General features: G+C 44.8%; 1 protein-coding gene across 9 annotated transcripts in view; it reads left to right on the forward strand.

The window, feature by feature from the left end:
* The window catches only part of INPP4A (inositol polyphosphate-4-phosphatase type I A), a 130,855-nt gene that overhangs the window by 69,215 nt on the left and 33,959 nt on the right, over positions 1–27,681 (forward strand). For 5 of the 9 annotated variants that reach the window (XM_054586165.1, XM_054586175.1, XM_054586184.1 and 2 more), the window contains exons 5-16: positions 7,302–7,420; positions 9,936–10,052; positions 10,306–10,385; positions 11,893–12,004; positions 12,220–12,310; positions 12,786–12,933; positions 18,002–18,132; positions 19,858–19,962; positions 20,430–20,538; positions 22,749–22,766; positions 25,583–25,766; positions 27,019–27,237. In XM_054586165.1, the coding sequence (XP_054442140.1) occupies positions 7,302–7,420; positions 9,936–10,052; positions 10,306–10,385; positions 11,893–12,004; positions 12,220–12,310; positions 12,786–12,933; positions 18,002–18,132; positions 19,858–19,962; positions 20,430–20,538; positions 22,749–22,766; positions 25,583–25,766; positions 27,019–27,237 (1,433 nt within the window). The remainder of the gene's footprint in view (positions 1–7,301; positions 7,421–9,935; positions 10,053–10,305; positions 10,386–11,892; positions 12,005–12,219; positions 12,311–12,785; positions 12,934–18,001; positions 18,133–19,857; positions 19,963–20,429; positions 20,539–22,748; positions 22,767–25,582; positions 25,767–27,018; positions 27,238–27,681) is intronic. The other 4 variants (XM_054586169.1, XM_054586181.1, XM_054586192.1 and 1 more) reach the window with 1 other exon arrangement.

The following is a 27,681-nucleotide window of genomic DNA, read 5'->3' on the forward strand; positions in this document are numbered from 1 at the left end:
CCAGATGGGTAGGATGGGCGGAGATGGAGAATTGGGGTCGAGAGGACTCAGTGTGGTGGTGGCCAGCCTGCAGTGGAGAGGAAAGAAGTGGTGAGGTAGCGAGGCAACAGAGGCTGGCAGAACAGGCAGCCCCACATTCACATGTGCAGTGGATAAAAATCAGGTGGACCCCTTGTGAACGAGCAAGCCCAGCCCCAGGCCAGACCCCGCAGCCCAGGGCTTCAGCGCTGGGAAAAATAAAGCTGTATAACTTCTGGCTCTAAATACAGCGGGATTTGGGGCGGAGGAAGACACTTCTGAAGAGTCCTAAACATACACAAACCCATCTGCCCTGAGAACCACAAGCAGGACAGCAGTTGAAGGGGTGCCAGTCACCCTTGAGAAGTTAGTGAAGTGACTGGAAACAGGGCAAGGGCCAGGCAACTCCCCAGAAGTCAGCCAGCCGCAGCATTGTTCCCTCTTCAACCCTTCCCCCATACACAGAGCCATGGATGCCCCACTCTGGTGAATACCCAAGGCTCTGCCCCATACAATTTAACAGGTGCGCTAAAATGGAATCAGAGTGGCGCAACCTAGTACACAGACACAGGGAGGCTGCCAAAGAAATCAGGAGACAAAGAAATACGGCCCAAATGAAGGAGAAGAACAGAACCCCAGAAAAAGAACTAAGCGACGCAGAGATAGCCAACCTATCAGATGCAGAGTTCAAAACAGTAGTGGTCAGAATGCTCGAAGATCTCATTGAATATGGCAAAAGCATAAGGGAATAAATGAAGGCTCTACTAAGGGAAATAAAGAAAAGTCCACAGGAAACTAACAGCGGAGGGAGGGAAGTCAGGATTCAGATAAATGATTTGGAACATAAGGGAGAAATAAACATTCAACCAGAACAAAATGAAGAAACAAGAATTCAAAAAAATGAGGAAAGTTTAAGGAGACTCTGGGACATCTCCAAAAGGGCCAACATCTGAATCATAGGGGTGCCAGAAGGAAGAGAGAAAGAGCAAGAAATTGAAAATGTATTTGAAAAAATAATGAAAGAAAACTTCCCTAATTTGGCAAAAGAAATAAACATACAAGTCCAGGAAGCAGAGAGTCCCAAACAGGTTGGACCCAGAGAAGTCAACACCAAGACACATCATAATTAAAATGTCAAAGATTAGAGATAAAGAGGAAATCTTAAAGGCAACAAGAGAAAGGCAGACAGTTACCTACAAAGGAGTTCCCAAAAGACTATCAGCTGACTTCTCAATAGAAACCTTGTAGTCAAGAAGGGACTGGCAAAAAGTATTCAAAGTGATGAAAAGCAAGGACCTACAACTAAGATTACTGTATCCAGCAAAGCTATCATTTAGAATTGAAGGATAGATAAAGTGCTTCCCAGACAAGGTAAAGCTAAAGGAGTTCATCTTCACCAAGCCCTTATTATATGAAATATTAAAGGGACTTATTTAGGAAAAAGATCAAAACTATGAACATTAAAATGACAACAAACACAACTATCAACAACTGAGTTTAAAAAACAAAAACAAACTAAGTGAACAACTAGAACAGGAATAGAATCACAGATATGAAGATCACATGGAGGGTTATCAGTGGAGAGGAGGGGAGAGGGGAAAGGGGGAGAAAGGTACAGAGATTCAGAAGCATAAGTGGGTATGTACAGAATAGACAGGGGGATGTTAAGAACAGTAGAGGCAATGAGCAAACAAAGAACTTACATGCACAACCCATGGACATGAGCTGGGGTTGGGGGGTGGTTGCTGGAGGAAGCGGGGATCTGGGTGGAGGGGGATAAAGGGGGAAAATTGGGACAACAGCAATAGCATAATCAATAAAATATACTTAAAAAAATGTAAGGGAGGACATTACCTACAGGTCTCTCAGGACTGAAGAACGTGTTTCTAGGTTAAAAATGCCCACCACTGCCCTGGCTGGTGTGGCTCAGTTCATTGAGCGCTGACCTGTGATCCAAAGGGTTGCCAGTTCAGTTCCCAGTCAGAGCATATGCCTGGGTTGCAGTCTAGATCCTCAGTAGCAGGTGCAGGAGAGGCAACCACACATTAGTGTTTCTCTTCCCCTTCCTCCTTCCCTTCCCCTCTGTTCCAAAATAAAGAAATAAAATCTTAAAAAAGAAAATGCCCACCAGGCCGAGCATATTGAAACAAAATCATCATAAGGCACATTATGCTGAAATTTCAGAGCATGGATAATAAAATGAGGACTCTATAAATTTCCAAAGAAGAAAAAAAATGTTTATATCCAAGTATCAAGGATGAAACTACCAGGGAGAGTCTTAGTGACATTAGAAACTTGAAAGCAGTAGGGCAACACTTAATATGGGTGGAAAAATATTTCCAATCTAGAATGCTGCACTCAATCAGACAATCAGTGAAATGTGAAGGTAGAAGGAAACTTGTTTCAGCTATACAGAGTCTCAAATACGCTTACTTCCCCCACATTCTTTCTCTGGGAGTTGTGGAGGATGTGCTTCACCCAAAAGAGGGAGTAAATTGAGAAAAAAGGAGACATGGGATCAGGAAACAGGCAGGGTCCAACATAGGAGGGAATTAAAAGAAATCCCACTTGGCTTATAATGAATAATACTCAATTAATTCTAATAATGCAGAATATGGATTTAACAAAAAAAAAATGAGCTAAACTATTTTAGCCTACAGAAGATGAGAGTTGATATAATTGAGTTAAAAATACTCACCTCTAGAATAGAAATCAGGATGTTTCTGCATGTGACAAATCAAGAAGAGTAGCATAGATACATGGAGGGAGAAGCAACTCTAAGAGGTAAGGGTGAATTTTATGTGAAATGAATTTTATCACAATAAAAAAAGAAAAAAAGGAAAAAGGTGAGGAGCCAGATGATTGAATGGTTCAAATATTTTGTCTTAAAAATAAAAATTTAAAGTTAAAAAGTGCTTAAGTAAAAACCTTTATTTCAGCAAATGTTAGAGGAAAAGAAATCCCTGAGAGAGAGGGGATCACAGTTGGCATTTTGGTGTATGTGCTTCCAGATATTTTTTTACCCACACAATGATATAATGATTTTGTCTGGGGAGGTGGTAGAATTATTTACAAAAATGTCATCCTAGTGTTCTTAATGTAGCAAAATATCGCTGGCACCTTTTCATTTTAATAAGCATGGATCTGCCTCTTCGTGTTGGGTCGCTAGATAGAGCCTTTGTAGGGCTGTGCCACATTTATCTGAACCAGTCTCTTGTTGGACATCTAGATTCCTTCTGGTTCGCCATTATAACCACTACAGTGGACATACTTGTACATAGATCTTTCATATATTTTGCTGATTATGTCCTTAGGATAAATTCTTGGGTATAGGGCTGCTGAATTAAGTGATATATCCTTGAAATATATTTTAATAAATTTATCTCAACAGCATTTACTCAGCTGGGATTATAGATGATTTGGTTGGAGAAACAAGGCATAGGTATCAGAGAGTAATGGTTTCTATGAAAATAGGCTAAAGGAGTGATATAAGTGGTCAACAGCAAGAGATGTGACTGAGGGCTGCTGAGAGAAAGCTTCGTGGAAGCTATGGCACTTTGAGCTAGGAACTAAACACTGGGTGAGATTTAGGTAGGCTGGGTTGGGGATGAGACCAGGAGAGAATGTCACCTGTAGGAAGATGGGTTCTGAAAGTGGCATTTGGCTCATCAACCCTTAAACTGATATTAATCTTCCCAGCTTTTGGCCACCTGTTGTTATTCCTCAGTCTGTCTGCCTTCACATGTGCCTGGAAGGTCCAAATATTCCAGCCTCGCATGGGTGTTAAGAACCCCCACATGATGAAAGGGCACGTCAAGAGAGACCAGACCAGGGGTCACTTAGGTCATAGCATAAATGACAGAGGGAAAGCAGAATAGTCAAAACCCTGGTTCCCTTTGAAGTAGACATAGTAGAAGAAATAGAAGAGAACTTAAAGATAAAATCTTAAAAGTTCTAGAAGTAAATAAAGGATATAACTCACCACCTTGCCGTTGCTGCCATAACAAATTACTACAAATTTAGCAATTTAAAACAACACAAATTTATTACCTTTACAGTGCCCTAGGTCAAAAATCCAATGTGCTCCATGGAGTCTCTGCTTAGAGTCTTACCACACTAAAATCAAAGTATCAGCAGGGCTGCATTCCTTTCTGGGGGCCCTACGGGAGAACCCGTTTCCTTGCTTGTTCTGACTGTGGGTGAACTTTAGTTCCTTATGGTTTTAGGGCTGCAGTCCTCATTTCTTTGCCAGCTACCAGTTGAGACTGGTTCTTAGCTTATAAAGGCCATTCACTTTTCTTGACTCTGGGCCCCGTTTTCTGTCTTCAGAGCCAGCAATAGCAGGTCCAAGTCAAGTGCCTTTTATACTTTGAATCTTACCTCTTTTTCCATGCTCACATCTTTCTAACTCTACCTTTTTGACTCCTACTTTTAAGAGCTCATGTGAATAGACTAAGACCACTCAGATAATCCAGAATAATCTACACATGTCAAGATTCCATCACCTTGGTCACATCTATAGAGTCCTTTTGCCTGTGATGTAATATATTCATAAGTTCCAGCCCTGGCCAGTGTGGCTCAGTCAGTTGGAGTATTGTCCCATAAACCAAAAAGTTGTGGGTTCAATTTCCAGTCAGGGCACATGCCTAAGCTGCAGGTTCGGTCTCTGGTTGGGGTGAGTGAAAGAGGCAACTGATCAATGCTTCTCTCTTACATCGATGATTCTCTCCCTTTCTACCTCCGTCCCTTCCCCTTTCTCTAAAATCAATAAGCATGTCCTTGGGTGAGGATTAAAAAATAAATAAAAATATTCACAGGTTTCAGGGACTAGGATATGGATAATTTGGTGTGGGGGGGTCAGTTAAGGGATATTTTTCTGCCTACCACTTCCTAAAATTAAAAATCTAAAATAAAATAATTTTAAAATCTTTAAGAAAATGACTAGATAAATTATAGATTGGGAAAAAGATATTCACAACACATATGCCTGTCAAAAGAAAAGATCTAAAATAAAATGCTTACACATCAACAATTAAAAAGTCAACAATCCAATTTAAAAATCAGCGAAGACTTGATTAGACTCTTGACAAAAGAAGCTCTAGAAGTGAACAAAAAGCGTATGGTGAAAAGATGCTTAACATCACAGAAGTGCAAATTAAAACACATCCATTAGAACAACTAAAATAAGCACTAACCTCACCAAATGTTGGTGGGGATACAGAGCAACTGGAATTCATGTACATTGCTGATGGTATTGTAAAATAGTGCAACCACATTAAAAATCTTAGCTTATGAAGTGAGGCATATCCTCTGCTATAACCTAGAAATGTCACTTGTAAGTGCTTCTGCAAGAGAAATGAAAATGTAACTTCACATAAAGACATGGACAAGAATGTTTATAGCACATTTATTTATAATGGTTCAACATGAAAGAACTCAAGAGCCCATTAACAGTAGAATGGATAAAAAAAATGTTTTTGGTACATTTATGCAATGGAATATAACATATCAATTTAGAAGAAAGTGAATTATCAATACGTATAACAATATAGGTGAATCTTTAAACATTCCATTTATGTGCAATTCAAGACTGAACTAAAGTGATGGAAGTCAGAAAGTGGTTGCAGAGGTGGGGAATTGACTGGAAATATAGAGGGAACTTCCTAATCTGATGGAAAAAGTTCTCTACCTTGCTTTGATGATGGTTACATGGGTATATATGACTGTCAGAACTCATTGAACTGAAAAGCTAAGCTCTTTATATTTTATTATATCCAATAAATTATAAAAACTCAAGATACATGAGAAGATGTTACCAAGGGAATAATCAGAGGACCAAAATTAATTTTCAGAAGTAAAAATCAACTTCTTTTTTTTTTAAGATTTTACTTATTTATTTTTAGAGAAGCGAAGAGAGGGAGAGAAACATCAATGTGTGGTTGCATCTCGTGCGCCCCCTCCTGGCGGCCTGGCCTGCAACCCAGGCATGTGCCCTACACTGGGAATCAAATCGGCAACCCTTTGGTTTGCAGGCCAGCACTTAATCCACTGAGCCACACCAGCCAGGGCAATTTCTAAATGTTAAGTCACCAGTGGGGGCAGGAATGACAGAGTAAAGCCCTCCAACAATTTTTCCTCCATAAAGGTGATGAGAACACTGGCAAGAATGGTCAAAATCAGTTGTTTCAGAGCTCTGGAAATTAAGCAAAAGCTGGAGGCACTGCAGGGAGCAGTTATTGCTCCTCCAAAAGAGCTAGATGTTTCTACAAGTGGTGAAGTTTGATTTACCATATTTTTTTAAAAAGATTTTATTTATTTGTTTTTTTAGAGAGGGGAAGGAAGGGAGAAAGCGAGGGAGAGAAACATCAATGTGCGGTTGCCTCTTGCTTGCCCCTACAGGAGACCTGGCCTGCAACCCAGGCTGATTTACCATATATTTAATCGGTTCCAAGATGTGTATTTTTTCATGTTGTAATACCTCTTTAATTAAAAAGTATCTCATAATCAATAGCATAGTCTAATGGCAGTGGGTCATTTTTTTCTTCCATAGTGCATTTTGCAACAGATAGCATGTTAGGTTCAATGAAATAGGACCATTTTTCCTGTGGGTCACTTCTATGATAGAGTTTACTGAGTCTCATATTCTATTTCAAAATGCATAGTATGATACATTTTCTAAATGGAACAATTCTAGTTTTAAAAAGTAATATTTTTAGTAATCTCGCATTTGATATGAATCTTGTAAGGACTCATATCAAATAAATACGCAATGACTAAATTTTTTTAAACAGTTTTGTTTGCCACAGCATTTTAATTTGCTTCCAGTGTACACCTACACAGAGACTGTGGGCAGCGCAGGCTTAGGGCTAGCGTGGCACCATGGGGCACAGGCATGAGCAGCTGTGTTGTGATTTCATAGATGTCAGGGCTGCTTAGCTCAGTTGGTTAGAAGATCACAAAGGTCAAATGTTATGGTCAGACACCATATGAGATTGTTGGTTCTGGGCTCCATTCTGTGGACACAGATGCGGCCTTTGACTCAGCCTTCCCCTGGCACTTAGGGCACTGCTGTCATGGGGGTGGGGGTAGGAGTGGAGGAGTGAGAAGAGATTGTTTCCAATTTAAAAAATCAGATCACTGCAACAACTGACAATGTAATTATCTAATCCCTCTGAATCTCATTTACTTTTTTGCTCTTTGAGTGTTTGTGGAACTGAGACCTAACTAGAGCCTTGCTTCCTGATACTAAAGGATTCATTTTTTTCCCCACCTTGATTCCATAGCTTGCAGTGAGCTGCATACGCCATCGCTAGATCGGAAACCAAATAGTTTTGTAGCAGTGAGTGTGACCACCCCTCCTCAGGCATTCTGGACGAAGCACGCTCAGACAGAGATCATCGAGGTGGGTGATGTGGGCCCCCAGGGCTCGCAGCTTATGCCGCTTCAGTGGGAGGGCTGCTCAGCAACCTGACCACCTGAGCTGTCATAACATCTATGTGAATTGTTGCTATTTTCCATGTCTTTTTAGTAATTGGTATTTTCCATCACACTCTCCTGGATGGCATTTTTATTTGCCATGTCCTTTACAATTGTTGCTCTGCTACTGGCTGGTTATTTTTTTAACATGGATGCTATAAGGTTGATTGCCTTTTAAGAGGTGAGATCCAATTCTTCCTTGTCTCTTCCACTTGGTTGCTATTGGAGAACTGTGCTCATTAATCAAAGTTTGGAGAGTAACTCTTAACCAGCCCTCTCACTGGACATACCTCTATTTTTATTGGTTTTTATTTTTATATCCTTTTTAGTTGTATGCTATATATTTACTTTTTACATTAAATGATATGCATTCACCTTGGAAGTTTTACAAAAGCCTTTCAACTAATTGAGCACATTGTATAAGTTGTGTAACTAAGTGTAGGAGTTGCTGGTGTGAGATTCTCCAGGGTTCTGTTGGCGATGTGCGCGTCTGTGTGAATTATGTGTTCCTTGGCAGGCTCCAGCAGACTCCCACTGGACTTCCTCTTCATCCCTAACTTTATATTTTGGAGATAGACCTTTTCATTCTCTTGTAAACTTATTTCCAAGTTCAACTCAACAATTCTGTTTTCTAAGCCTTTTTTGAGCACTACCTAGCCATGAAGCACAGTGCTGGGCACTGTGGGTGATACAGAGACTGTTGAGGCCCAGCTGCTGCTCCCAAGAGATTACAATTCTGTGGGTGGGGAGGCAGAAATGAACGTGTCCACATCTATACCTAGCAGAGTGTGGAGGGTGTTAGAGATGAGGATAGTACCAAGAGGATGGGTTCCCAGGCAGCTCTGAGGATCGGAGGTAGCTTCCTCCAGTCACTTAGTGCAATTCTGTCTGACTCCATAGGTCTGGGGTGGGGCCCAAGACTCCATTTCTCACAGGTTCCAGGTAATGCCCTTCCTGCCAGTATAGGGACCACATGTTCAGAGCATTGCAGAGTTTTGTGGTAATGACACAAAGGCCTGGTGGTGGGGGAGGATACCGTATTTTTGCTGTGTATAATGCGTACCTACATTCTGGGCCCAGACTTTCAGGGAAAAAAATCTTTCATTTTAATTTTTTAATTCAATTTATTTATTTTTATTTAGGGATTTATTTTTTGTATTATAAAGCAATTTTGGCACTTATTTTTAAACCTGTTACGGTACAAGAAGTTTTATGTGACAAATAATTACAGAACACAAGAGATGCAAGGTACTAGAAATTGGCATATGGATATCATTATTGCTTTCTAGAGTTATATTCTTAATGCATAAGCATAAATAAAAGAATTTAAAACATTTATATAGCTATGGAATTAGTTCTGCCCATGTGTAACATGCTTCCTTATTTTTCCCTCAAACACTTGAGTGAAAAAGTATGCATTATACATGGCAAAATATGGTGACTTTATCCTGTTTGGTATGTGCAAAAGGCACAGGTGGAGGGCCAGGGGGAAACCTTGACCACCAGGCTGGGAGCTTGTTTGCAGCTGGCCGGCACAGGCTTTTATGCAAGGGTCACCTGACCAGACTCAGACTGATGTGTAGAAGTGTGACTTGGCACCTGATTGCCCTGGAAAAGAGGGGTGCATATGAGAGAGGATTTGTGGAAGAATTCATTGTCCCTGGGTGGTTGAGAACAATGGAGGAGGAGGCGCCAAAACAGATGCCCAAATCTGTAGCCTCCTTGGAGGGGAAGTCAGAGATGGTTAGCCAGGGGCGACTGGAGGGAGGCTAGGTGAGCTGTCCAGCAGACTGAGAGACTGCATCTGGAGCTGCAGGGGCACACAGCCAGAGGCCTGGACCCCGCCACACAAGTATAAAAAGGAGCCACTAACCATTTGGCTGAGGTAATTACTGCTGCCTGAGAAAAATATATGATCTTGTGGGGCTTTGAGGGGCAAGGCTATGCTGCCAAGACATAGCCACCTATGGTCTAGAAAATAACAGCTAGTCCTCAAAAAAAGGGATAGTCTTAAAAAGGTCAGGCCTTAATTATTCCAAACCCCACAGGGTTCTAGAAATAAGAAACAGTGAAAGCCATTCATTTCCTCTATCCACCATGGCACATCTTACAGGAATGGCCCAAATTAGTAGATCCAATCATGTAACATGGACAGGCAACCTGTTTCCATTTTATAAAATCCCTCCTGCTGAGGAGAAGCTGGGCACAGCTTTGTGGCAGCTCATTCCCTACATCTGGATCAGTAACGGTCTGTCAGACTCCTTTGTTCTTCTTGAAAAGCAGGTGTTTGTTTGTCTGTATCTATTTAAGCTGCCACGAGCATTTGTTAATCCAAGTTGGTAGGAATGTTAGTTTCTTGTTCTGAAAATGTTGGTGTATTTCAAGAGCAATTACTTTAAAAATTCAACTCCATGCTCTGATGATTTTCTTTTCCATTCTAGGGAACCAACAATCCTATATTTTTAAGCAGTATTGCCTTCTTCCAAGACTCTCTTATCAATCAGATGACACAAATCAAACTATCCGTGTATGACGTCAAAGACAGATCTCAGGGAACAGTTAAGTAATACGTGGTTCAAAGCATTTTCTTCCCCTTTTAAAGTTCTGTAATCATTTCAGTGAGAGGTGAACATGAGATTGACTTCACTTCTGGCTCGCATATTAACTGATGGCTAAATGGCTTTGTCTTTGGGAATTCCTTTCCGAGCACTCCTGTTGGGCTCCAGCAGCGAGGGTCAGAGGTATTGTGGGCAGGCCATTGGGAGCAGAGGCAGAGCAGGCGGACTCAGGCTGTCTTTCCCTCTTCCTCAGATGTATTTACTGGGCTCTGGGACATTCATTGTCAAGGATCTGCTCCAAGACAGGCATCATCGGTTGCATTTAACACTAAGGTTGGTATTTAATTATGTTCCTTTGAAAGGGTCTGGAGTTATGAGGTGCAGTGATTGATGGGGAAGGGCCCATTTCCTGCCTGCTCCCTGAGGCTGGTCTTAGCAGGGAGTGGTTGTTCACTGAAGTGAACGCGAACCTCAGCCTATCGGGGGGCCTTTTGGGGGTGAGTGTGTGTGGCCTCTGTAGGGAAAATGAGCACAGCTGGCTCAGACCTGAAGGAAGACCTAGGCTCGGACCTAATAAACTAAATGTATTTGTATAGTATCTGCCTCCTGCCCAAAAGAATGTCACCTCCCAGAGAGGGATTTTTGTCTGTTCTGCTTCATTGGGGTATCCGAAGCACATAGTAGTGCCTGGGGCTCAGTAAATATTTGTGAGTGGACCCCCCCAACTGTGTCCCTGGAAGGAAGATGAAAGATGTCAAGATAGCAAACCTTCCCAAATTCATTTTAGGGGCAACTTCCACCCAAACCCTGACTGGTATTCTTGTTTTCAAAATAATGTGGGAAAACATCCAAAAGCAAAGAAACTTTTGAGAAAGAGGGTAAATTCCCTGCTGGATGGTGCGGTATTCTGCAGCCTGGTGACAGGAATGCTGCAGGCACTGGACGGGATAGAGCCCTGCAGGAGCCCTTGGTGTGAATGAGAACCTGAGGCCCAGAGCCTGACTCAGGGTAGAGGAGGCCTTGGGGAAAACGGGAGGAGTCGCGGCGGGGAAAGGGCTCTTCGAGGAAGATATCCAGGTGTATCATATGCCAGAAGTAATCCTGGTTGGATTAGAGTTACATGTAAGAATTGGGTATCATTCTTTTTAAAAGAAGCTAAAGATGACTATTGGGATAGTGTGGGAAAAAGGACTTTTCCAGGCGTGAGAACAATGAGAGAAAGTCACAAAGGAAGTGGGCAGTAGCAGTGACCACATGAAAATTAGAACTGGCCAAATCAGGCATCTTAAATAAAAAGCCTGGGGCTTCCCTGGAGAAGTCAGAGGGGCCAGGGAGCCACAGCTCTCCTGAGGGACCTCAGGGTAAAGCTGACCGCGGCTGCCCTGGCATCGGCTGTGTCGTGTCAGGATCCAGAGGCTTTGGGAAGTCCTGGGTGACCTCAGCTGACTTGGGATGCTGGCCTAGGCCTTGGGGCAAATAAAAGCTTGAGGGCGGGTGGGAAGGAGCAGAAAGGGGGCAGGTGCAGAAGAAGGTACTGTCCAGTCCTGATTCTGAGATGCGGGGCAGGGGTCATCTTGGGGGTGCAAGCACTGGCCCCTCCCCTCGACTTCACCGGGCATGCTCACACGTCTCCATGGAGCTTTGTCCCTTCCTCTGCGCCCCCCTGGCTCCCTGTCTGCTGCCCCTGGAGTCTGGGCATGCAGTGAACGCTGCCTGACTGACCAGCTGGCCAGGTCCTGGCACAGCCCAGGCCCCTCGGTGATCCGGGGTGGCTGAGCTTTAAACACAAAATGAAGCACAGTCAGTGTCACCACTTCCCAAAATGCTTTGTTTGATGCAGGTCTGCAGAGAGTGACCGTGTGGGTAACATCACTGTCATCGGCTGGCAGATGGAGGAGAAGTCAGACCAGCGGCCTCCAGTGACCCGGTCTCTGGACACTGTCAATGGGAGGGTGAGCTCACCCCTTCCTCCCCTCCATGAGTACACACTTCTTTATAAATGACTTCTGGTTTTTTCGGGGTCTCCCCTCATATTTATTGTAGTGTTGATGGTGGGCATTAATCCTAAGAGTCCTTCTATGACGTCTGCAGGCCACCACTTCTCCTGAGTGCTGTGCACTCATCTGAGTCTCATGATTTTCTTGTGCTTTTCTATCCATGTCACTAGATGGTCCTGCCTGTTGATGAGAGCTTGACCGAAGCATTGGGAATACGATCCAAATATGCTTCGTTGCGAAAAGATACTTTACTGAAATCGGGTAAACAGCTTCCTCCATTGGCACTCGTGCCACTCTCAAGAGTGTCCACTTGGGCCCATAGTCACCCTTCCCAACCCACCTGTTGTGATTGTCACGACCACGGACTCTGATGATCTCTTGTGGGCTGTGTTCTTTTTGCCAGGGTAGAAACAGTTGGTACTCCTGGGAAGGGACTTGCTCCTTCACCTACTTTCTTGTTTTGCAGTGGGTTTGGTGACTGCCAGCCTCACTGTCCCAGCCCTTACACTTGGGAATTAGTTACATATTCTAGGACAAGAAGATTGCATGTCTTAGGGAAAGAGCATTCAGGCTCAGTCACGTGGTGGGTTTTTGGTTTAAATGTTTAATTCCCTTGAGAAGACTAGTAAGAAGACTGTGGGCGTCAGCACCATGGAGGGCCTGGGAGGAGGGCCCGGCACAGGTCTTCAGCCTGCTCACACACAGCCTCTGTCTCCCCCACCCCATCGCACCTCAGTGTTTGGTGGGGCCATCTGTCGCATGTACCGGTTCCCCACCACTGATGGCAACCACCTGCGGATCCTGGAGCAGATGGCGGAGAGTGTGCTCTCCTTGCACGTGCCCCGGCAGTTCGTGAAGCTGCTGCTGGAAGAAGATGCGGCCAGGTGAGGCCAAGTGGAGAGGCTGACCACCCACCATACCCATTTCATGTGTCCTTTTCCTTCTGGAAAGCTCTTAAATGTGTATGATATGGACAGATCACTGGCACCCAACAGGCCAGAGGGCAAACCAAGCCTCTGCCACTTGCCTGCTCTGTGGCTGGGACTTCCAAAGGCCTCAGTTTGCTCATCTGTATGCTGGGATTCCTTGCAAGGACCTCACAGGGTAATGTGCCTAGAGCACCAGATGTGTGCCCAGCACTTATTACCTGCTCTCTTCCCTCTTCTGTTCACCTTTCATGTGGCCACAGAAAGTTAAAAATAGCTGGCCGTTCTTTGGTTAGGGCTGCCTGGATCAGCAGTTTCCTTGGACAGAGCCACAGCATATGGGCTCCAAAAGGTTAAGTAGGACCCATTGGCACATCCTTCCAGCTCAGGGTGGATGTCATTGGTCCCAAAGCAGGGAGAAGCCCGTGAGGGGGTCCAGGCCCTGCAAGCTCTGTCTCCCTTATGCAGTCATTACTGCTCCATGTCATAAAATGATGTTAATTGCAAACAATATGATAGAAGCATGAAAGAAGATAATACAGCTAGAACCTGACTGTTTTAATACAGCACTTTTGTTTTAAATTTTTATCTTGAAAATATTCAGACTGAAAGAAAAATGGCAAGAAATGCAGAAAGCTGCTTTCTCTGTATTTGTACATATTTTATATGTATTTTAATTTTTAGATTTTTTCTTTTAGCTTTTTTTATTTTCACATACATAGCTACTGAACCTTCTCTTCTTACTGTTTTTAGTTATGGCATAATCTCCTATTATTTGTACTAGATATGTACATATATGTACTGTAACTTAATTTTTTTAAATGCAGATTGATTTTATTTTTTTAAATGTCAAAATAACATTATAAAATATTAAAAGATTTAAATCCATTGTAAAGTCTTAGCTATTAAAACAACATGACACCAGCACAGAAATAATCGAGTAGATCAATGAAATAAAGTGAGCGTTTTAGAAATAAACATATATATCTGTCTAACAATATAATATATGATTAAATTGATATTTCCAATCAATGGGGAAAATAACACTTATTCAACAAATAAGGTGCATGGACCACTATTACTTGAAATACATTTATTTCAAAACTGTTCCAAAAACAGTTATAGAGCCCTATTTCACACATTATACAAAAAAAATATTCAGGTGACTTAAAAATCAATATGTAAGGAGTTTTAGGAGAAAATACGCAATAATATTTTTCTTACCCTGAGGTAACATATTCAAACCCAGAAGCTATAAAGTAAAATATTGACAATATGACTATATTAAACATTTAAGACTATACAGTAATATACATATAAAAAAAGTTAAAGGACAAGTAATAGAATAGGAAAGTATTTGCAACACATCTATAAAAGGGTTAATAGTTTTTTATTTTAGGGAAAAAAATTCTACATTTATTCAAAAATGGATAAAGAATACCAAAAAGTCATTTAAAGCTTTTTAAAAACAATAGAAAGAGGCAAGAAATATACAAAAACAGGTTTAGTTTCTACAAATAATAAAGGAACAATTAAAATACATCATTGTCACAATCAGAGTAATAAGTATTAAAAATATTGGTAATATCAAGTATTGATGACTGTAAAAGGAGCTGGGTATTCATAGACTCTTTTTCTTCATCTTCTTAAAGCAGCTCTTTTAGCATATCTTGCAGTGCAGGTTTGGTGGAGGTGTGTTCTTTTAGCTGTCTTTTGTCTGGGAAACTCCTTCTTTTGCCTTCCATTTTAATTGAGAACCTTGCTGGGTAGAACAGTCTTGGTTGCATGCCTTTGCTTTTCATTACTAGGAAGATTTCTTGCCATTCCCTTCTGGCTTGTAGTGTGTCTGTTGAGAAGTCAGCTGCTAGCTGTACCTTGGCTCCCTTATACATTACTACCTCTTTCTCCCTTCCTTTAGGAGTTTGTCTTTGAAATTTGCCATTTTAATGATGATGTGTCTTGGAGTCAGCCTCATTGGGTTCCTCTTGAATGAGACCCTCTGTGCTTCCTGGACTTGTGTGACTTTTTCTCTCCTCCAATTAGGAAAGTTTTCCCTCATTCCTTTTTAAAACAGGTTTTCTATCCCTTCCTCCTCCTCTTCGTCTTCTGGTATCCCTGTTATATGGATACTATTATGTTTCAGGATGTCCTGCATTTCCCTAAATGCCTCTTCATTGTTTTTGAGTCTTTTTTTATTTTCTTGTTCTTTCTGGGAGCTTTTTTCTACCTTATTCTTCAGCTTGCTGATTTGTTCCTCTGCTTCATTGAGCCTGCTTTTGATTCCTTCTACTGTGTTCTTCAATTCAGGAATTGCATTCTTCATTTCCTTTTGTCTCTTATTGATGGTTTCTATGTCCTTTTTCATGATGATATAGTTTACAGTAAGTTCCTTGTAGTTTCCCTGTAGTTTTTTTGTAATTCTCTCTGAGCTCATTGAGCTTCTTTAGAACCATTGTTTTGAACTCAATATCTGATAGTTCCCTTGCCTCTATTTCATTTAGTTCTCTTTGTGGGGATTCCTCCTTTCCCTTCGACTGGGAGGTGTTTCTTTGTCTTCCTATTATTTGTGAGACTCTTCTTTTTTGCTTCTGCTTCCTAAATTGATCTGTCTTGATTTCCCGACTTTATGGTGTGAACTTCTATGGTAGGAGACCACTGTGTTTTCTCTCTGGATCTGCTTCTGATGATGTCAGATGTTGACCCCATCTGACCTTAGGCAGTCTCTTCAAGACTTCGAGGAATCTGCTGTCTGTGGCTGTCTCCTTCAGCTGTTTATCTAGTCATTCTGCACTTAGCAGACTGGCTTAGACACCACAGGACTGGGCAGAGTCCCTCCTGGGGGTGGGGTTATTGGATCCTCTCATGCTGCTGCCACTCAGAGGAGTGGTCTGCATGAGTCAGATGGCTGCTGCCATATGGGGGAGGAGTCAGCACCGGGATCCCACCAGCTATTCTCTCGTTCTCTCCCTAAAGCCTCTGTCTCCAGTCTGTCCTCAAGTGTCTCTAGACCACTCTGCACCCCCTTTAGCCAGGGATCTATTATCTGTGGCTGCCACCCTGTACTCAGCTGTCAGGCTTTAGCACTAGGGCTGAGTTCCTTCTGTGGGCAGGGTTATTGTGTCCTCTCATGCTGTTGCCACTCAGGGGTCTGGTCTGCCTGAGTAAGATGGCTAATGCTGTATGGGGAATGAGTCAGCACTGGGATCCTGCGGGCTCCTTTCTCAGTTCTCTCCCCAAAACCTCCTTCCCCAATGTCTCCTCAGGTGTCTCCAGCCCACTCTGTCCCCACCTTTGCTGGAGGCCAGGAGAAGTGATGTAAAAATTTATGCATTGGCCCTTTAAATGACTCTTTGCATCTCTAGCCGCCCATCTCTGGTAGAGAGTAACCCTGCTGCTTTTAATAGCTGGCTGTTATCTGTGTCCTTTTTCAGCTCTCATGCTATAGGCTGGAGGTCCCTGCTTAATGGTTTAGACCCTGCTCTTCTCACGGGGATCCAACTGACAGTTTCAATATCCTTCTGGTGCTGCCGCCCATGGGTGCCCCGCCCTCCCTTCTCGAGTCTCTACTGCACTCCTTACCAGTCCGGTTGTGCTAAAGCTGATTCTTCTGTCCAAGGTTACAAGGCTCCTCTCTCACTATTGTTCAGTTGTTTGTTCCAGGAGATTTCTCCAAAGTTTAGTTGTAATGCCAGACTTCCATTCACTTCTCCACTATTTTGATTCTCTCTGTACTGTAACTTTAAAGGCCTTGTTCATTTAATAAGCCTTTTGTTTTCAAGGGTTGTGTTGTTAGGCAATATGCTCAGTGCAGAGGCTTCTTGATGAGTGAGTCAGACCACGGGAGACAGTCCCTAACAGAGAACTGGGGCTACACATGGAGCCCCAGGTGCATCATCAGGAAGTAAGAGGGGCTGTGAGAGGAGGATGGTCCAAGCAGGCCTCTGTGAGACAGTGACATTAAACTGACACCAGAAACATAAGAAAGAGCCACACAAAGCACAGGCAGACATCTAGAGAGAGGGGCCACCCTGGCAAGGTAGTGGGGTTCTTGCATACCTGAGCCAATCTCAAGTGTGTGAGGAGCCTCAGTGTGTGAGGAGCCCAGTCTCCCACAACCCCACAGCCTGGCCTGCACTGGGTGTTCTTTTACATTAATTTTGCCTATTCAATAATTAAATAGTACAACTTTATTTAATATCAGTCAATTTAGTAGATTCCTAAAAACTTTTATAAAATTAGTTTTTTTCTCTCAAAGGGAAGTTTGCATAGAATAAAAAGCCAAATGGTGCCAAAGGCTTTAACATAAAGTCTTGGGGCCTCAACTTCCTGATCCCAGAAACAACCACTTTCATCCATTTTAGTGTTGACTGCTGCATTTCTAAATAGATGTGTAGAGTACTTATCAGTTTTGGGGATTAGCTACTGATTTTCAATGAAATGATGATTTTTGGTCTTTTATACTTTCCTGCTCCCCAGTTTCCTGAAATTATTATCCTTTTTTTCCAAAAAAATCCATCTTGTGTTTTGTTATTCTGATTATGTAGCTATTATTTACTGCTGAGCTAAGAAGTTTATATTTCAGTACTTATATAGCTTTTGCTTTTTTATCTGGAGGTAACAGATCATAGCAGTTGCTTATTTACTCCAACTGCCACGTGTTATTCTCTTCTGCCCAGACCCAGGCGGGCTGCAGCTCAAGCCTTCACCTGTGTGGTTTATGATATGAGCCAGCGTGTTGGGGCCATGGTGGAGCTGCTCTCCTCTCCACTCCTCCACTTAGTTTGCCCTGAACATTTGACTAAATCTCTATGAAAAGCTCCCCTGTGCACTTGCCATGTGGTCTACCTTTCATGCAGCCCTTCCTTCTGGACGATCTGTCATGCACCGTGCTGGCCACATAGCCTGGGCCTTCCCTGGCATTGGCGATACTTCCACGTACACTTTGTTCTCTGAGGTGGCGTGGACTCCTGTGCCTCTCCAGGGAAGTGAGCCAGCTCTACAGCTGGTGTGTGTGTCCTGCTTGCAGAGTGTGTGAACTGGAGGAGTTGGGAGAGCTGTCCCCTTGCTGGGAGAGCCTCCGGCGCCAGATCGTCACTCAGTACCAGACCATCATCCTCACGTACCAGGAGAACCTGACTGACCTCCATCAGTACAAAGGTGGGTACCAGGTATCGTCTTCACTTCCACACGCACACGCTCCATTTTCCCACCTGGAAATCTGGAACCCAAAATCACTCAAATATTCTCACTGACAGGCACTCGAGTGGGTTTTTAAAAAAAGATTCTCATGTAGGTGTGAATTCTTTAATATTTAGATTTTTCAGATCTTACTTAAAAAAACAAAATCTGTGAATTACATTGAAAATTCCAAGGTGTCATGTGCCAAACCAACCACTGTGGGATGAAATTTAGGAGAGACAAAATTATAGGCTGTTTGTTCATGTTATTTCTTCATCTAGGTCTAATACCAGTGAGCTGCCCAACAGGATGTAGGCTGTTTGTCATTAAACAAAGCAGTTTTCTAGATTTCCCAGTTTAAACATTCAATGAGTGGTACTTGTGTTGAACATATAAATTGAGTGGAACTCTCCATTTTAAAGCTCAAAAGGGAGAATGAAGTATAAACACCTCACCTTTTCTTGAAAGATGCCATTTGATTTTCAAAACACTCTCATGGAAGATTTAGAAGACTATTCTTATTTCCTTTTTATTCCAAATTGAATGATTTTTTTTTTTTTTTTTTTTTTGCTTTTCGTTACTTTATTCTCTATCTTTAGATTCTTCCCTCCTTCTCCTCTTCATTATGAAATTTTAGGGTTGAAATAAAACCATAAGGCCTTAATGTACTTTTGACACAGACTGTATAGATATGTTCATGAACTTGGCTGAGGAAAAGCCAAGTACAGGAGTGATGACAAGGTGATGGTGCCCTGGGTTTACTTTTGAACCCAAAGAACAGATCTAAGTGTACTTCTAAGAGAAATGGCGGCATTTGTCTGAAAGAATTGAGTCCTACCCATGTTGGATGCCTGTTACCTGGGAAAGTCTGATACCCACACAGCCTTGAGTTTCCTAGAGTAGAGCTTTTCAAATGTTGCTGAATCATATAACCAGAGAGCCTTGTTAATGGCAGATATGGAATTCTGCAGTTCTAACAGGCTCCTGGGCTACATGTATCTAGTGAACAACCTCTTGTGACAAAATGCAGAACAGACAGTGGTTGGTCTATATTTTGTATACTGGCAAAGTAAATTCGCCTTCCTTCACTAGCTGCAATGTTTATTTCTTCTACCCTTCTGATTGTCAGTATAATTTGTAATCCCTTTCTTTTCTAGGCATGGAGTTCCTCACTTAGTTATGGATTTTGACCATAGAAATAAGATTGTGGATATTTGTTACAAAACATCATCCAGCCTCCTTAGCTACCCAAGCATGTAGAAGGGAATATGTTTAAGTTTGTGTTCCAGAGGCACGTAATTAATGCTCTCTAGCATCTGTTTATCTTGATAGAGCTGGGGGGGAAGAGCAGACCTTTCCCGCATTTTTCAGAATCCAGACGTGTTGCTTTAGTCACACCTCTCAGTTCAGAGCTGATTTTGTGGGTAGGCAGGCATCACTCTGAGATGGCTTCTCCCTGGCTCCATTTGCCACGTAAGCACCCAGAACCAGCCTCTGGGTCGGCAAGCTGCCCCCGCTTCGGTGTTTCACCCAGCCACTCTCTGGAAATGAAATGTACACATAGGCAACTCAGAATTGTGTAGGCCACGACCAACACATACCTGCCTTTTGAACAGCATCCCCAAAATATCCCTTTTCTACTTGCCATTCTTGAATGCAGGATACATGTTGATAATCTTTGTTTTCTAATATTCTTTTTCTTAGGTCCCTCATTTAAAGCAAGCAGTTTGAAAGCAGATAAAAAGTTGGAATTTGTTCCCACAAACTTGCACATACAAAGGATGAGAGTTCAAGATGATGGAGGATCAGGTAATTCTTTTTCTGTCCCTCTTATTGAATCACATTTCACTTCTGTTCCCCCTGTGTACTTGGTCCGTGTGTTGCCCCACATCTGGCCCGGCATTGCCTGTGTGTCCTGCTGGGCAGCTCAGATGAAAGACACACCATAGGACCTTTGTAGTCTTCATTAAAGAGCACAAACTCCTTCCTCTTGTTTCTCCTCCATCCAGCTTCCTTTGTGTTTCTATGGCAGAAAGTTACCCGTTAGTCATCCTTCTGAAAGAGGGATGCAGGCTGAGTGTTGCCTCCAGCCCCATGTGGCTCCACCCTGGGACGTGTAGGGGCCCTTGGACAGCCCAGGCTGTGGGACTAAGGGAAGCACAGGTTGCTTGGGCCTGGGTGGAGGGTCAGGACCCAGAGCTGTGTGCACATCCCTGTAGCTGGCTTGTCCACAGGCCCAAGCCCAGAGTAACGGAGGAGAGCTTTCTGTCATTCAGATCAGAGCTACGACATCGTCACCATTGGGGCGCCAGCAGCACACTGCCAAGGTTTTAAGTCAGGAGGCCTCCGCAAAAAGCTGCACAAATTTGAAGAGACCAAAAAACAGTAAGTTCTTGGAGGTGTTCATGGTCCTTGTACAGCTGTCTGATGCTTCCAAGGTTAAAAAAATAAAATCAGAATATGAACACAGAATCATCTAGCTGTTCAGTCTGCTTTTGCGTGGTGAGAGAGGCTGCCTCATGGCCCCTGTGCTGCTCTGTGTGTGTGCGCGACTGAGCTGGGTAGGTGAGGAGGCCACCTGGTCAGTAGTCCCACTCCGCAAATTGGAATCCAGCTTTAAAGGGATGCTTTTGGTGGCTGCCCTGTGCACACTGTTAGCTTAGCTGTCCTTGAGAGTCCCTGGTCAGTTAGTTGAACGTCCCAAAGTGTGCAGTGCAGCCTGGGGGAGACTGCTGTGGATAAACATTCCCAGTTTTAAAAAGATTTGAAGGGATGCCTCTACCATGCTGAGCCGGGTGCTGTCAGGCAGCCAGCCGGTGGGTGGGGAAGGGCGCTGCAGAGCGCACAGTGAGGTGCAGCTGGAGGCACGGAGGCCTGGTGCTTCAGTGCTTTGGGGAGAGGAGCAAAGGAAGAACCAGCCTCAGTGTGGGGCTGTGCCCTGGTGACCAGGGGTGCAGGGCTGATAGCTCCAGGCCTGGAGTGATCAGCGCTGTGCTTGGGAACAAGCTCCCAGGGGGTGCTGTGGAGCATAGAGCAGTGATGATGGGGAGAGAGCTGTAACTCCAGGCTGGTGAGTTGGACATGTGGGAGATGATCTTCCAGAATGTCACCCATCAAGATTTAAATAGATCAAAGGATGTGAGTGTAAGAAGTGGAGGTGGTGAGTGTAAATGGTCTTGTGAAATAGAAAATCCTTGGACCGTGAAATCGAAGATGAAGGTCTCAGGGTTGGGGAGGATGATTATGATATGAGCATGTTTTTAGGCTGAAAGGAAAGGTGGAAGCAAATGAGGTTGAGGTAGATACAGGAGAACATGGATGGAGCAGGTTCTGGAGAAGATGAAAAGAAGCAAGGCCAGGCCGTTAAGGGATATGAGAAGTTGATGTTGCAGAGAGATTGTGGAGGTAGGAAGGAGCAGGCTGAAGGTTTGATGGAACAACCTCTGCAGAATGTGGAGTTGAAAGTTCACACTTATCACTGGGAATGGAACAGTTTGAGGGAAGGTGAAGCAAACGCCTAGGGAATGTCCAGGGAATCCCACAAGGTCATCAGGGGGAGGTGCTAGAGCCAAGGTGCTTGCCTGGCTCTGCACTGCCGTGGCTGGGAGTCAGGACATGGCTGGAGCAAACTGACCTTGGACTGGATCATGGGTGGATGAAAGGTCAAGGGCAGTGGTCGGTCAGTGGACTGAGGGGGTCAGGGATGCAGCTAGGAGTGTCACTGGCCATGGAACAGAGGCCAGAGAAGGGACAGGGGGGCAGAAGAGAGTGTTCTGTGAGAAGTCACCATTCAGATGTGTGCACAGGTTGCCCTGAGCCCAGGAAGTCCTGGAGACAGGAGAAAGAGGAACAAGAAAGGGCCTAGTTAGAAAGGGAAGTTTCAGCTTTGGGTGGGGGAACGTTCTCTGGCTGCCCACTTAGCCTGCTCCACCTTGATTCATCCCCACCAAGGGCTCTTTCCTGCTCAGACAAGCCAGGTGGCCACACCTGCCTGAGGACTCACTGACTTGGGTGTTTCTCTGGACGTTGTGGCAGCTCTGAGGCTTCCCGCCCCCAACACAAGTCTGCACAGCCAGCAGAGATCGTGTGTCTGTCACGCCATTGCATGTGGCTGTGTGGAGTGTGAGCGTGCGCTTAGGGGTGGCGTGGGGGCCCTGGAGGAAAAAGCCAGTCAAGAGGGGTGCCCCCTGGCTGCCCTTGTCAGGAAGCCAGCTTGCTGATGCCCGATTGCTCTATGGGTTAACCTAAGAATTTTTTTAACCCCAAAATGCCTTTGTGGTATTTTTCAAATATGTGACATGAATTTTTATTTAATTTTCTACTAATGTCATAAAACCCCTGGTAGAAATGGTGTTCATCACTAGAACTTTCCTTTCCGTGCAGCTGTAACTGGCCCACCTGTGGGATGTCATCTGGGGTGTAAGCACGGGCCCTGGCATTGCTGTAATAAATAAGCACATGGGACTCATAAGTTAATAGTCCTTCAAAAAGCAAATTCAAATATTTTGACAAAAGATAACGGCTTTTTAATTTTTTGTTTTGCATTTGGTGTTTGCTAACAGATGCTAATATTTCATTTTGGTTCTTTTCTTTAGCAGTTTTGAGGAGTGTTGGTGAGTTTTCTGTCTGTGGAGAGAGCGTCTGTCTGGGTCTTGCTCTCATGCAGAGAAAGCCTGTGCTGTCCCCTCCCCTGAGAGGTGCTTTGCCCTCGGTGCCCTGTGGGCTCCTCGTTAAAGCCTCGTAAACTGTAAACCATTCTCCTTCCAACTGCAATGTTCTTTGATAATGAATAGCCAGTCTCCAGTCTACTGCTTTGTCTTTACAATCTGGCAGCCCTTTGTTGCTGTGCTCACTCTGAGCGCAGGCCTGGTGCTGTGAGAGCCCAGGCTGGCAAGTCCCAAGGGCTGGGATTTCAGGTCCACCCATGGGTGTGCTGGGAATCTCTTTCAGGCTCTTTTATAAGAATCTCAGGCGTTTTCAGTCTCTACTTCACCATCACCTCCTGTGACAATGAAGCCAGTTTACATTTTCATGATAGTTAATAGTTTATTCATATTTTTAAGTGTTACTGTTGTCAATTTTACCAAGAATTACAATAACCAAGTGACTTTTTCCACCGAAGAGTAGATGGCAGCCAGAAACCATTGTGTCTGCTGCCTGGGGGTCCCACTGCTGCCGCAGGACCCCCAGGCATGCCCAGTATGCTTGCCCTAGCCAGAATGGGGGCTTTGCAGTGACTTCTTTAGGTGACAGGCCCCAGAAGTACCTTCAGCCCTTTGGAATTGCTGCCCTCCTGGAGCTGCTGAGGCTCGAGCTGTGGCTGGGCCCTGCCTGAGACGTCAGGCTCTGCTGGGGACATCTGGCAGTAGGCAGTCCTGAGGAACGCCCCTCCCCAGCCCGAGGCCTCTTCAGCTTTCCCCATTTTTAGGACTAGGCAGTTGGACACACATGCCCATATAGTTACGATCACCCAGAACAGCAGCTCTCTGAAATCTACTCGTATCCTTCCTGTGCAGAAGGTCCAGATTACTGTTATTAGGACATGAACTGTAAGAACAGGGTGAGTGGGCATGATGCTTTTCTTGGGTGTGGGGGAGGGCATGTGTTTGTTGAAGTATACATAGCCATGCACATACACACATGCATGTCCGCATGCAGCACGCATTACATGTGTGCTCTAAATATCAGGACCTGGGAGGAATAAATGCTTTTTTAATTCTATTTTGAGATTGTATTTTTAAGACCGAATTGTCTTAAATGGAAGCTATTCATTGGGAAGAGTGATTGCAGATTGGAAAGGTGTCGTTTGCACATGGAGCTGTGGTTGACTCTTGTCAGACCACACAGGCTTGAGCACAGTCTACTGCATGGGCTGCTGGCAATCCGTCATTTTTATTGTGGTGTGTGGGCTTGTGTGTGGTTTCTTTCTGGGTCGCTTTGGGTTTTGCTTTTTGCATGTTCAACCCTTGTTTCATCCAGGGAAGGGGCAGGGCAGTTTGTTGGTGATTTGCCTTTGGGTTACCCTGGAAAGAGCCCATTGAGGGAGGTTCTCAGCCCTGCCAAAATCAGCCCCATCTCCAGGGAAAGTGATGGAGAATCCTGCTCTCCACCTTTTTTCTCTTCCCCCAAACTCAAAGGGCAACTGAGGGAACCAGTCAGGGCCCTTCATTCCACAAAGCATGAGACACCTGCTCCAGCCAGAACCCATGACTTCAAACTGTGGGAGAGACCTCTGCGTTCGCACCTTCCAACTCCCCCTCCCTGCTCTCTGCTTCCACACATGGCCTGAAAAATCAATTTATAACATTGGATTGATTTGGGATCTTAGCTGAGAGACATGCAATTTATGATCTCCATCCAGAAGGGCCAAATATGCCAGCCAGATGCAACCCGGGACACTGATCTGGCTCTCTAGAGTCTGGTTGTTATTTGTGCCACGCAATGGCTGGACTGTAGCATTGATCTCAGATCCCAAGATACACACACTGCTTGGTGGCCAGGAGGCGGGGAAGGAGAAAGAAGCAGGTTTCCAAAGCTCCCAGGTTTGACAAGAGCCAGGTTTGAGGCATCCAGGCCCGACCACTGGCTTGGTATGTCTCTACCTCCTCACACGATGGGATGTTATTTTTTCAAAGTAGGGAAGTCCTGGAGTGAGGGGAGGGAAGGAAGCCCAGCTTTCTGAGGATTTGCTGGGGTCAGACACAGGAGGGAGGTGTGCACAGGAGGTTTGAAGAGCTGTGGATGTGTGCACGGGAGGCCAAAAGGAAAAACCGAGGATCTTTTGGCAAAGTCCAGCACCCACGAAAGTCTTCTCCACTGTGATAAACTGACCCATTCTGGCATTAGCAGACCCCCATGTCTCCACTTTTAGCCCTGCTTAGAATTTGACAGGTGAGGTTCTTAGGTGAAAGACTGTGAACATTTGGGTAATTTCTGGGTTTAATATCTACACACCAGGCCCTGGCTGGATAGCTCTCAGTTGGTTAGAGTGTCATCCTGATACGCCAAGATTGTGGGTTTGATCTCTAGTCAGGGCACATGCAAGAAGCAACCAGTGAATACATAAAAGAGTGGAACAATAAATCCATTGTGGTTTTTTTTTTTCCTCTTTCTCTCTCTCTGTCCCCCTTCCTCTCTCTAAAATCAATCAGTAAAAAAAGAAAATACCTGCACACAAGGTACACATGCATGGTATGAATACAGATACAAATAGAAGACTTAACTGTATGTTAATACTTCAAGCTTTTATCACACAGACAGAAAAGATCTCTTGAGATTTACTTTTGTGCATCAACAGCTACCCAGCCCCGGAAAATGTTGCTGAGTAATAGTGCTTTATTTTGTGTTGGTTGTGGGCGAGGGTTGGGAGGGTATTGCCAGCTTCATTGATTCAAGAGAACCCCTTAGGCTCTGTTCTAATCCTTTTCAGTACATCATCCAGCTGCCAGTCCATAGTCTACATACCACAGGACATCATCAGAGCCAAAGAGATTATTGCCCAGATCAATACCCTGAAAACCCAAGTGAGTTACTACGCAGAGCGGCTCTCGAGGGCAGCCAAGGACAGATCTGCCACTGGCCTCGAAAGGACACTTGCCATCTTGGCAGACAAGGTAGAGGGGCTTTCCTGCTGCTGTGGGTCAGGGCACCCTTGGGTTCCTGGCATAGTATGCCTAGAGCCATTCACACAGAGGGTGACATTGGGATGATCTTGAAGATCTAGCTTCACATCCAGTTCCCAGAAGGTCCAGAAGGGGGGTTGGTGATTTGCCCGTGGTCACAGACCTGGATGGGGGAGGTCGAGGACAGAGCCTAGGGCTGTGATGGCAGCTGCTGCTTCATGCAGAGGTGTCGCCCAGCAAGTGCAAGGGGGTCACATAAGACTGGGCCAGTTCCATAGCTTTCTTAGTAACCACCCACTCAGAATTTTGGCCATGATTCTGTTGTGCTTGGAATTTAAAAAAAAGGAAAGTGAGTTATTATACAGATACAACATAAGAACAATATAATTTTATTGGCTTGGCTTATATATAGTCAGTAAACCAGCCTTTAGTTAATGGTAACTTGATCCTGATTTAAAATATATAAATACACACCCAGACCAGGAGACATGGGTACCTCAGATCCTTTGGAAGGGTGATGCTTTTTCAAATTACTCATCTCTCTGTCACTCACACCCCGCCACACACAGATTCTGATCACACCTCCCTAGTCACAACCACAGCGCTGGGGTGAGGTACTGTTCTTGAACAGAACGTGTTACATCCTTCGCATGTGTTCACCAGCAAAAAGATTGAGAGCTGGGGATTAGAGCCATTTGGAAAAGAAAGATGTGAGAAGTAACATGGTGAGCCACAGAGCCCCTGCTGCATACAGAATTCCCCAGAACCAGGATTGCTCTGCCAGGAAGCCTCTGCCCAGAGCCCAGGGCTCCAGGTAGTAGATGCAAAAAGACAAACCTTCAGTGACTGAACCAGAGTAAGGCTGACCCCTGGAATTAGAGGGGACAGACCCGACGTCCTTGAAGACTGGGACACTGGGCTCCCTTCAGGCCCGAGCTTGAGTGATATCATGCTCAGAGGCAGGCGGGGGTCAAGGACTGCCAGAGGTTTCTCAGCCTCCCCTCATCCTCCTCACGTTCTCTAGTCTTCTTAGTGGGAAATTCTGGCCGAGATTCAGCCAGGTCAGTCATGAGGCAGCTTTAAGCTTGGCATCCTGTGGGTGGGGAGCTCTTTAGTTGTATGTGCTATGGAGAGGGGCAGAGGGAGGAGTGCAGGGCTCAGGCCAGTTCCCAAGCTTTCAGAGAGGACAGGTCTTACAGCCCCTGGCCTGGGGCTCAGTGGCTTGGTGTGTGTGCGCCTGCAGACCCGGCAGCTGGTCACCGTGTGCGACTGCAAGCTGCTGGCCAACTCCATCCACGGGCTGAACGCGGCACGGCCTGACTACATTGCCTCCAAGGCCTCCCCGACCTCGACCGAGGAGGAGCAGGTGATGCTTAGGAATGACCAGGACACCCTCATGGCCAGGTGGACAGGCAGGAACAGCCGGTCTTCTCTGCAGGTGGATTGGCACGAGGAGGAGTGGGTGAGTCTGCTGCCCATGGCCCTCATTCTGCTGCTGAGCTAGGGTAGAAAATGTGAAACTTCCCACTAGTCTCCCCTCAGAGGGGCCTGAAGGGTTAGCGCCTTTGCAGACAAGCTCCAAGCCTCCTTCCAGATGGCTGCTGGGCCACCTGATTTAGGCGGGGAGATAGTATTTTACTACCTGTGTCCATCTGAGGATCAGGGCAGCTGTGGGCTGGCCATTCTCAGGCCTGGCTGTAAAGGGGTGATTTCCTCCCCGGGGTCCTCACCATGCTTCCCTGTTCCCTCCTTGTCTGGTCAGGTCAGCCCCTTGGGCTGTTTGTATATTTTCAAACGAGGGCACGCAGATACCAGGGCAGTAGGTGAGGATTTGGGAGATGCTGCCCTGACATCCCATCGCATTGTTGCTTCCTCATAGAGGTGTCCCCGAGAGCCAATCTGTGTC

The sequence above is a fragment of the Pteronotus mesoamericanus genome, unplaced genomic scaffold (assembly GCF_021234165.1).
Source record: "Pteronotus mesoamericanus isolate MK-2021 breed Mesoamerican mustached bat unplaced genomic scaffold, CSHL_Meso_final contig_121, whole genome shotgun sequence".
NCBI classification, from domain to species: Eukaryota; Metazoa; Chordata; class Mammalia; order Chiroptera; family Mormoopidae; genus Pteronotus; species Pteronotus mesoamericanus.